Source organism: Protobothrops mucrosquamatus, unplaced genomic scaffold (assembly GCF_001527695.2).
Source record: "Protobothrops mucrosquamatus isolate PMUCROS unplaced genomic scaffold, P.Mucros_1.0 scaffold1378, whole genome shotgun sequence".
NCBI lineage: Eukaryota > Metazoa > Chordata > Lepidosauria > Squamata > Viperidae > Protobothrops > Protobothrops mucrosquamatus.
The window spans coordinates 582,511-594,244 of NW_015387567.1; the positions used below are offsets into that span (position 1 = coordinate 582,511).

Sequence of the window (11,734 nt, forward strand, 5' to 3'; positions counted from 1 at the left end):
CAGAACACAGCCAAGCTCCCACCCAATCAGCTCCAACCCCACTGGCAGTTAAAAGGAAGAAACAGCTGCGACCACACACCACTCTTAGAAGCACGAAGCTGAAGACACCAGCCTGAAGATGACGAATGTGACTTCGTCGAAACGTCGCCAAGGTACTTTTAATTCTACGCGGGAGAAAACCCGAATAACTAAAGACCTATATATATATATATATATATATATATATATATATATATATATATATATATATATATATATATATATATATAAAAGGTAAAAAAGGATATATGCAGTGTTATCTTCATTTTAGATATCAAAAAGGGTTGGCGGCTCCCAGTGTTTTGTTTTCGGTGGGAAATGGGTCCAAGTGGCTCTTTGAGTGTTTTGGGTTGCCTACCCCTGAGCTAGTCTAAAGAAAAGAAGAAATAGGGGAGACATGATAGCAGTATTCCAGTATTTGAGGGGCCGCCACAAAGAAGAGGGGGTCACATTATTCTCCAAAGCACCAGAGGGCAGGACAAGAAACAATAGTTGGAAACTGATCAAAGAGAGAAGCAACCTGGAAGCAACTTCCTAACAGTTAGGACAATTAACCAGTGGAACAGCTTGCCTCCAGAAATCGTGGGCACAACATCACTGGAGATTTTTAAGAAGAGACTAGACAGTCACTTATCTGAAATGGTATAGGTTCTCCTGCTTGAGCAGGGGACTGGGCTAGAAGATCTCCAAAGTATCTTCCAGCTCTATTCTATTCTAATTATCCACTTGCACATAAACTCATAAAACAATACGCTTTTTTTCTAAATTTTGCAAGACATTTTGTTCTCCTAGAAGACAAAACAATTTCCCATTTTGGAAATAATGTGAACAGAATATGGGTAGAGGCAAGAAAGAAATGCTCAGCCCTTCAGAAATTGGGCTGCTATTCAGCTTCCTCATATTTTCATATAATCCGATCTTCCTACTTTCTCTATGTCTTGGGTTTCAGCTCAAAAAGTAGTACTTTTCAGCTGATTGTAACACTCTCCCATCCCAAATCCCAAAGGGATGAGATTCTGAACCTTACTTCATGCTGCGCTCCTGAAATAAAGCCCAAAGTTGTCAGGAAAAGGTAGATGGTGGCTTTTGGAATTGTGTATGTAAACAAACCTCAGAGCTTAACAAGACAGAATGGTAGGATTTGTTCTGTTTCAAGGCTGAAAGAAAGTCCTTCGTCTTGCCAGCCAGAGGGTAGTGGAGCAGTTACTACCAGGGCGGTTATGGGTAATATTATGAGCCTCTAATCTAATCCTCTAAATTCTCACTATCTATGGACTTCAGGCAGTCCTAGACTTACAACCATTTGTTTAGTGACCATTCAAAGTTACAATGCACTGAAAAACGTGACTTGTTGTTCACACATATGACTATTAGAGCATCACTGTGGTCATTTGATCAAAATTCGGATGCTTGGCAACTTGTTCATACTTATGACTGTTGCTGTGTCCCACGGTCATGTGATCACCTTTTGCTAGCTTCTGACAAGCAAAGTCAATGGGGAAGCCAGATTCACTTAACAACTGTGTTACTAATAGTAACTGCAGTAATTCACTTAACAATTTTAACAAGAAAGGTTGTCAAATGGGGCAAAACTCATTTAACAACTGCCTTGCTTAGCAACAGAAATGTTAGGCTCAATTGTGTTCATAAGTCAAGGACCAGTGCTTTTTTTCTAAAAAAAAAAAAAAGTGCTGGAACTCTCACATGTCATACAACCCGCCTTGCCTACCCTACAAAGTTCCATCCAAAAAAGGTGCCGGAACTCCGTTCTTGACATTCTATGAGAAAAAAAAAGCTCTGTAAAGGACTTGGAAAAAGCCATCTACCTGGTTTGATGTGATTATACAACCCCCATGGATACTGAGATATTGTCATGCTGGTTGTGTCATCCATGATCTATAGAATCACACATCAAGTAAAATGACTGTCCTTTGTGCATTTGTTTAAAATAAGTTTGAAAAGTATAAAAATAAGAACAATTTGATGGCCTGTTAAAAATAGTTTATATTTAAACAGTGGCTATGCTGGGAAAAGAGTTTACGGTAATTCAAACAATTCCTCAGCACCCAGGTTTTGACGGTTTGTTTGTAGGTTTGTTTGTTTTTTTAGTTTTGGAAGACACATTCTTCTCCAATTGCATTCTGAGGCACTAAAGTCCAGTAACTTCTTCTAAACATTTACTGGTTTACTAATATCTGGTGTCCCTATGCAGAAAGGTATTTATTCAATAGCAGGTCATGGATCTGAATTCCCTGCAAAGATTATGCCATGAGATGCAAACATTTTGTAAGAATGTGCAAAATGAGAAATAGATTTTCAATATTCATGCTATTACTTTAGAATCAGACTATCTTTTGCCTTGTTACTTATTTCAGTTTCTGTTTTTAAAAAGGATCTTCTTTACCTTTGTTGCTTATAAACAATACTGGCTTATTCATACTCTAGTGTAGCATAAATTGGTCCAGTCAAGTTAATAGCCAGATGATCAAGCAGATTTTTTTTAAAGACTCCAGAAAAAAATGAGTCTATCACTTTTATTTCCTCTTTTAGGTTGGAATGAACTGCTGATTGCCTCTTTTTCTCATCGCTCTGTTTCTGTGCAGGATGGTATCTTACTGGCCACCGGCTTACACGTGCACCGGAGCAGTGCACACAGTGCTGGGGTGGGTTCCATATTTGACAGGTATGCTTTTATTCTTAATTCCAGCATTTGCATTTTCCTAGATGACTTCTGGTTAGTTTTGGTAGAGTAAGAAAAGCTTAAATAAGGAAAATGTATTTCTGAAATCTGTAGGAAAGGAAAGATTGCCTGGGTTCATTCAGGGGGACACTTGTGAAACTTCTCTGCTCTATTTTTTTCCCTTCAAAAAAGTTTTTAATTTTCAGAAATAGCCTTGGGGCTCACTCATATACCAATATATAACATGTTGTTAGTTCCCTGTTTTGCATATTATTCTGCAATTTCTTTGTAGATGGTTGGTTTCCAGCATTAATTTTTGTTCTTCTGCTTTAGGGATCAAGAGAAATAATAATAAAAAAATCAAACCGATATTGACATTTTTTATCGACTATCCATTTCTTCTTACTCTTACTCCAAGAGCATGAGTGGAAATGATCCAGCTTCTATGAATGGGACAGCATGTATGAATGAATTTAAATTCTTTCTATTTACTGCCCATTAGCTGTAGCCTTGGGCAAAAGCCGCAGCTTAAGAAACCCTAGTTAAATTCTCTTTATGAAAATATTAGTGGTCACTTTATTAAAAGTGTACTGATTAACAAAAATATGGGATCTTATTTTTTCTGCAAGATTATATGTACATATTGCCTATAAAAGAGCATATCTCAATTGCATGCCTTCCTCCTCTGTGATCTGATCATTATGAGACAACGTCAAATAATAATGGGTATGTTTAACACAGGTCTTTTACAGGAACAGCAATTCCTTTTTCTGATGAATGGAATATGTTGATCTAAAGAAGATAAGGGAACATTTCAGTTTCCACCTATGTAGCCTAGATAACTAGGTAGTATATTATAAGAAAGAGGAAATACAGATAGATGCACAGGCATATTCTAAGTGTGCAAGCCACAGAAAGGATTAATAAAGAATTATCAGCGAGGTGGAATAAAATAAATTAACTTTAGATAGGTGTTATGGTAGGCTAAGCATATTTTATGAAATCCATATAAAATTAGCACTGCAAGCATAATAGACAATAGGAGATTGGAAGGAATGATCTGCACCTCTAGTTGCTCAACCAGATTAAGAAGATGAACACTTTATAAGAGTTTTTCATTTGTGGCTTTAGTTATAGTTTTTCCTAATTTAATTCAAGTGTTCCTTTAGAGTTGTCCTCTTTTGGAATAAATACATAAAATAATTGGGACAAAAATATGAAAGACATTGCAAAGTAATGAAGGCATGATATCACTTGACTGATACAGTTATTTGTTTAATGTATTTGGTACTGCCCCATTCCCAATAGAATCCTGATGATATACCACATAAAACATATTCAGACAGAATGAAAATTACACAGCAATCTCTAAAATTGCCAGAATTATACTAACATGGCTGTATCCCAGCTCTAACATTTAACCATTAACTCTTGAAAGTTCTCTTTCCATCAACAGCCTAAATCCTGGCAGGGAAGATGACATACTGATTTCTACAAGAAGTCTGTTCCAGAGAGTTGGAGACCCCATAGAGAAGCACTAACTTCTCCCTCTTCCCACAAATTTCTCACAAGAGCACCCTCCTCTAGGACATACAAACTGAATGAGTGGGTTTTAGTTGAAATAGATAATTCTGCAGGTATCTGCATTCGAAAACATTGAGGGCTTTTATCACTGCTTAGATTGAAATCCTAGCTTGAAAAAGGATAAAAAACAGAATTGAGCATCCATTTGCATGAAGATTATTTCCGTTTTAAAAAATTCAGATTTTCCACAACCCTGAAAATAGATGGGAGAACTACTGCAAAAATGCAGGTTTACTCTAATTGATTATAGTGTTACATTGATGCTCCATTAAACAACAACAACAACAACAACAACAAAAAACAGCTCCTGGTAATTCCACACTAAACCATGGAATGGGATAACTGTCCGTGGCCATCTCACAGGACAACTTGCTGCAAACAACTCACCGTGGGACAATTCCACATGGGATAACTCCACATGATAAATGTTATTTGCCATGCTTCTTTGATATATTTCCATTTTTGTGGAAATGGACAAAAATGAAAATAATGTTGAAGAAACAGTGGCAGATAACATTTATTGCATTGAATTATCCCGTGTGGATTTTCCCCCATGGGGAGTTGGCCATGGCAAAATGGCCATGGCGAGTTGTCCTAGACCCACTTAACTACCACTTAGAGTAGAAGCACCAGTACTGCATATATATAACTTGATTCATTCATTCCCCTTCTCCCTTTTCTCTGTATGCAGGGTTCTTACTGAGTTAGTATCCAAAATGAAAGACATGCAGATGGACAAATCTGAACTGGGGTGTCTGCGAGCCATTGTCTTGTTCAATCCAGGTTAAGTATTGATTCTTGGGAAGGCTGCCATCTTCCTTAGGAAATTCTCATGCCTCTCTACACCCAGCTAATTTAGCCATTGGCTATCTTGGATTCTGAGGAGCAGCCAGTATTTTTTTTCTTGTGACTTTTTATAATTGATTTCTTTTTGTTGTTGTTTTTTAAATTGACTTTCAATGTTTGCCATTATCATGTTGCATTTACTGAGGCAGCAATGATCTATAACCGTGGTGGCGAACCTATGGCATGCGTGCCACAGGTGGCACGCAGAGCCCTCACGCGCCATCACCCCTAGGCCTTCAGTCCTGTCCATGAGCAACCTGCACTAGGGTAAGGTTGCCGTGCCTGCCCCTGCCTCCCCCAAGCATTTTTTTTACTAACCTGCCTTTCAGCTGCATTCCGTTTCTCCGTTCATTTCTCAGTCTTTGCTGCGTGTTTGTGGGACTATCGGTAAAAAAAAGAAAGTTCCATCAGACTTTCTAACTTTTCACAAGATCTCAAGAAGTTAGAAAGTGAACGGAGAAATGGAATGCAGCTGAAAGGAGGTTAGTAAAAAAATGCTTGGGGGAGGCGAGGGAATCTGGGCAGGCGCGGCAATCTTACCCTGCATGGTGGCAGTAGGGTGGGGCATGTGCCCTTCCCATGCCAGGCCAAGTCACCTGCAGCCCCAGGGTTGCTCCTCTGATCATGCGTCACCCCCCCATCACACCTTTAGCGAGTGGCAGGATTAACGGGTCTGTGGGGCCCGGGAGGAGCTGCACAAAGCAGGCGGAGGGGAGGCCGGGCAGACTGCGGGTGCCACTCCTCGCCTCCTCTGCACTGCCGCCGTCGCCGCTGCTGCTTTGGCCAAAGCGACCCAGCCGTTGCTGCCACTGTCACAGTCCCGCCCGGCTCTGCGCTGCCATGCCAGTGCCCCGCTCCGGCCCCGGGCACTGCCTCTGCCCCACTCATGCCTGCTCTGAGCCCGCAATCGGCCTCTGTGCCGCTGTCGCCACAGTCCCGCCTGGCTCTGCCGCTGTCATGCCGCTGCCCTGCTCTGGCCCCAGGCAGTGCCTCTGCCCTGCGTGGCTGTCCCACTCACGCCCGCTCTGAGCCCGCGATTGGCCTCCACACTGCTGGGTCGCGCAATGGGGGCATGTATCTGGGCAGCTTGGGCGAGAAGAAGGTGGGCTTAGTGGGGCTGGACCCTGGTGCCCCCGAGTCCTCCCGCAACGGGCCCCTGCTGATCGCCGACTCCGAGGGCACCTGGAACCCAACGATACATAAGTGGGTTTTGGGTTGCAGTTTGGGCACTCAGTCTCTAAAAGGTTCGCCATCACTGATCTTTAAGAAACAATGGGGGGGGGTAGATGTATGGAAGATGAATTTCAAAGAGGAAAGAGAAATGGAATGCTACATGGAATAGAATAGAGCAGAAGGGACCTTGGAGGTCTTCTAGTCCAGCCCCCTGCTCAAGCAGGAGAACCTATAGCATCTCAGACAAGTGACTGTCTAACCTCTTTTTAAAAATCTCCAGTGATGTTGTGCCCACGATTTCTGGAGGCAAGCTATTCCACTGGTTAATTGTCCTCACTGTTAGGAAGTTTCTCCTTAATTCCAGGTTCTCTTTGATTAGTTTCCAATCATTGTTTCTTGTCCTGCCCTCTGGTGCTTTGGTGAATAATGTGACCCCCTCTTTGTGGCAGCCCCTCAAATATTGGAATACTGCTATCATCTCTCCCCTATTTCTTCTTTTCTTTAGACTAGCCAAACCCAAGTCCTGCAAACGTTCTCCATATGTTTTAGTCTTCAGGCCTTTGATCATCTTAGTTACTCTTCTCTGAATTTTTCCCTAACTGTCAACATCTTTTTTGTGATATGGTGACCAAAATTGGCTGCTGTATTCCAGGTGTGGTCTTACTAGGGTTTTATAAAGCGGTACTAATACCTCACGTGATCTTGATTCTATGCCTCTGTTTATACAACCCAGGATTGTATTAGCTTTTTTGGCTGTTGCTGCACACTGCTGGCTCATGGTTAAGTGATCGTCCACTAGGACGCCAAGGTCCCATTCACAGTTGCTGTTTTTAAGCCAGGTCTTGCCCAATCTGTACTTGTACCTTTGATTTTTCCGGTCTAAATGTAAAACTTTGCTTTTCTCCACATAAAACCCATTTTGTTGGTTAGGGCCCATTGTTCAAGTTTGTCAAGATCTTTTTGGATCTTGAGTTTGTCTTCTGGGCTGTTGGCTACTCCTGCCAGTTTGGTGTCATCTGCAGATTTGATGAGTTCCCCTTCAATTCCCTCATCTAAGTCATTGATGAAGAGTACTGGGCCTAAGACGGAGCCTTGTGGTACCCCACTGCTTACTTCTCTCCATGTGGATGTAGTGCCGCTGAGGACTATTCGTTGAGTACAGTTTGCCAGCCAGCTACAGATCCATTGGTAGTGATGTTGTCTATTCCACTTTTTTCTAGCTTACCAAGGAGTAGGATCTACTTAATCAAATGTCTTACTGAAGTCTAAGTATACTATGTCCACAGTATTTCGCTTGTCTATTAGTTTAGTCACTTTGTCGAAGAATGAAATAAGATTGGTTTGGCATGATCTGTTTTTAGCAAACCCATGCTGGCTACTGGTTATAACTTTGTTTGCTTCTAGTTGTTCGCAGATCTGTTTTTTGATTATCTTTTCTAGGATCTTCCCAGGTATTGATGTTAAATTGATTGGTCTGTAGTTTCCTGGGTCCGTTTTTCCCCCTTTCTTGAAGATGGAAACCACATCAGCCCTTTTCCAAACCTCAGGTACTTCACCGGTGGTCCAGGATTTTTGAAATATGTGGTGCAATGGTTCTGAGATAACATCTGCCAGCTTCTTCAGAACTCTGGGATGTAATCTGTCAGGCTCCGGTGATTTATATTCGTCAAGGTTGGATAGGTGTTCTCTTACCATTTTCTTGCTTATTTTAATTTTTGTTTCTAATTTGTTTTTTGCAGTGGTTTTTTTGGTATGTTGGGCTATAATTTCTTTTTTTGTGAAGACTGATGTAAAGTATGAGTTAAGCAGCTCTGCTTTCTCCCTGTTGCCTGTTATTTCCTTGCCATCTTCTCTCTTTAGTGGACCTACAGGTTCCTTGACTTTTTTCTTGTTGTTAATATGTTGGAAGAAACTTTTTTTTATTATCTATGATTTCTGTTGCAAGTCTTTGTTCATTCTGAGCCTTTGCTTTCCTGACTTCATCTTTGCATGTTCTGGCTGTCTGCTGATAATCGGTTTCCATTTTTTGTATTTGTCCTTTTTGTCTTTCAGTTTGTCAGAGAGATCTTTGTGCAGCCATACTGGTTTCTTCTTGAATTTCTTGTTTTTCTTTTTCAGTGGTATTGTGCTGGTATGGGCTTTTATGATCGTATTTTTCAGAGTTTCCCATGATTCTTGGGTTGTTTTCCCCTTTAGGATTTTCATCCATGGGATCTTTCCTAGGTTCTCTCTGAGTTTGTTAAAGTCAGCTCTTATGAGAAGAGTAGTTGAACAGAAATGGGGAGGAGGTTGGCAGGAGAAAAAAAAGAGAAGTGATTCTCCCTTCTCAAGATAGAAAGGAAAATGGGACTGCTGACATTGTCTCAGTGTTCAGTATTCACCATGTTACAACTTCTCAAGTTGCAACTGTAACTATGCCATTATGCTATGAAAAAGCTACATGTCTTTTCATGGATTTCGTAAAATGGGTAATAAAGTTTATTAATATTTCATAAAACGGTTAGATTTTCTTCATATAATACATAATTTAAGAATCAATATGATTTTTTCTGGTGAGATTACTACTTGTCCTAAATGGTGCAACATTTTCATCCTTAAGGACGACTGCAGGGTTTTTTTAAAAAAAAATTGGATACTGTTGTTTCAGGGACTGGAATATTTGTCCCTCTTTTTAATCATTTCCCTCTATTGTCACTGCATCAGATGCCAAAGGCCTGTCCAGTCCTGCAGAGGTGGAATTGCTACGTGAGAAAGTTTATGCTACTCTGGAGGCATACACAAAACAGAAGTACCCTGAGCAACCTGGAAGGTAAATAGAAATTGCTTAGGCTGCTTAATGCATAATGATGTGAAGATGTTACAGAATTACATCAACCATGATGTTTTTGTATCCTTAGCTTGAGCTTATATTGAACAACATGTTGAGCTATTCTAGAAGAATATTGAGTCATAAATAAAATGAATAAATACTCTTTTTTTCTGTGACTGAGCCTTCAACTCCAAACTGCAACTGGAAATATTGTAGGTGTCTTCAGACAACCTAAAGAGAGAAAGGAGGAAGGAGGGAAGACAAGGGGTAGGTTAGTGTGAAGTAGAATATGAGCTAAAATTGCCCAATTAGCCTCATGATTAAAACAGAGATTTATACCCAGTACTCTATGATCAAATTTAGACGTAATATCAAATTTTTAAGCATCTTTTGTCAATATTGAATACTTTGTTTCTGCTGTTTAGAATTTAAGTACATTGCATTATTTTTCTAGTACATAAGAAAAATAGTACTGAGACATTATTCAGGTAGATACATACTGTATTTCTTCTGGGTCTCCATTGCTCAAGAAGGAAAATAAAGTTTGCCATGGGAATCAGAGGCAATCTTTGGATGCATTGCCTTTTTTCAGCTGAAGCTGGCAATCAAAACTTCTCTCTCTGTTCCCGCCATCCCTCCAAAGACCTTGTAAGGTTATTAGTGCCCTTACCTTAATACAAGCCCATTTTACTCCTTCTTCTGCTCCTTCTGCTCTGATGGGTGAGAGTGATGCTCTGATGGGTGAGAGTTTCTAAGGAAGGAGATCCTCAAAGCACAATCGTACAAGATTTGGGGAATCCTACTATGCAAGATTTATGTTAACAAAGTTGATCTTACAAAATTTTGGCTATACATGAACTAAAAGCACAGTCACAAACAATTTCAGAGAGGGAAAAAACATGAAAAACAGCAAAGGAGCATTGTGACTAGACAAAAAGCTTGGTGAATATCTAAAAATTTTAAAAACCATATAGAGGAGGTGGAAATATAAACAGGTCACCAAGAAAATGTTGATTTGATGGCATGAAAGTTGCCAGGAAAGCTAAATCTCAAAATGAACCTGGCAAAGGATGCTAAGAATTATTTTAAACAAAGGAATTAAAGGAAAATATTCAGTATATCAGAAATTTTATGAAAACGGTACAAGGATAACAGGTAATAGAAAGAGGGCAAAACTGATAAACTCCTCATTTTGCTTCATCTTTTCTTAAAAGAGGACTTGAGTTACACTGGATGACCATAGGAACTGATTGAAAGAGTAAGATTTCAGCTCAAGCATAGACACGGCATAGAATACCTATTGACTTTTAAGATATTGAAGAAACTTGCTCATGGTTGATTGGAGGAGAACAAAGATTTCCATCTTCAAAAAGAGGATGGTTCCCAAAGAACTAAATATCAGGCACTTTGACATTAAGGATTCAAAAACAGGACAAAAAACAATAAATCTGTAAGTATCTGTAAATAAAACAATGCAGTGGTTACTAGACATTGACATGTCTTTGTCTAGAATAAATCTCACCAGACTAACCTAATCTCAATTTTTGAACTTGGCAAACTACCAGGAAATTCATTCAGTAACCTAGCTGGCCTTAGAAATCTAAATGCATCCAAGGTCAGTCAATATTTCCTGATTATGCTGTTGTCAAGCTCAGACTCAAATGGTGCTTTTTAATCAGCGGAGTATCCTGCCTTTTAGGAGCAAAGTATTTTATCTTTTCTTTGTTATTTGCTATCTTTTGCCATCTTCCCAGAGTAACTAGCGTAATGTTTATTTTCTCTTAGTTTCATTTTGAACGTGTCTAAAGAGCACTTGGGTTTTTCTTCACATGCTTCATTAACTTCCACTCATTTTGAAGCTGAGGTTTCCTGACATTGTCTTTGCAAATTTGAACTACCTCTGTGTGTTGTTTGGTGTCCTATGTATGTATGTATGTATGTATGTATGTATGTATGTATGTATGTATATATGCAGGTCTTCGTGTATTCGGGTCTTTTCCCGTGTAAGATTGAGTGTATCTTGGTGACGTTTTGACGAGGTCCCACTCGTCATCTTCAGGCTGGGGTCTTCAGCTTCGTGCTTATGCAAGCAAAGTGTGATCGGAGCTGCCGTCTCTCTGTAAATATTGGTGGGGGTGTGTGGAGTGCTGGCTTAGTTGCTGTAGGTGGATTCGTTGGCTGTGTGGATTGGTTGGCTGTTATTGTTTGCTGATTGTTCAGTTGTTTCGTAACATCCTGAGTAGTTGAGGTGCTGGCTGTGTGCCCATTAGTCTTTTGTGTTATAACGACCTGGGTAATGGGTTGTGTGATTACATCTACAGCAACTAAGCCAGCATTCCACACCCCCCATCAATATTTATAGAGAGACGGCAGCTCCGATCACACTTTGCTCGCACAAGCACGAAGCTGAAGACCCCAGCCTGAAGATGACGAGTGGGACCTCGTCGAAACGTCGCCAAGATACTCTCAATCTTACACGGGAAAAGACCCTAATATGCCAAGACCTGCATACCTGTACCCGTGAAAATCTACATATATATATATATATATATATATATATATATATATATATATATATATATATATATATATATATATATATA

At 39.9% G+C, this 11,734-nt stretch overlaps 1 protein-coding gene across 1 annotated transcript in view; it reads left to right on the forward strand.

Moving 5' to 3' along the window:
• RXRG (retinoid X receptor gamma) overlaps positions 1-9,131 on the forward strand; it is a gene marked incomplete at its 3' end in the record, with an annotated part of 92,438 nt that extends 83,307 nt beyond the window's left edge. Inside the window, exons 7-9 of the mRNA XM_015821655.1 lie at positions 2,590-2,722; positions 4,995-5,086; positions 9,026-9,131. Coding sequence (XP_015677141.1) covers positions 2,590-2,722; positions 4,995-5,086; positions 9,026-9,131 — 331 coding nt within the window. The remainder of the gene's footprint in view (positions 1-2,589; positions 2,723-4,994; positions 5,087-9,025) is intronic.
• Positions 9,132-11,734: the final 2,603 nt, after the last annotated feature.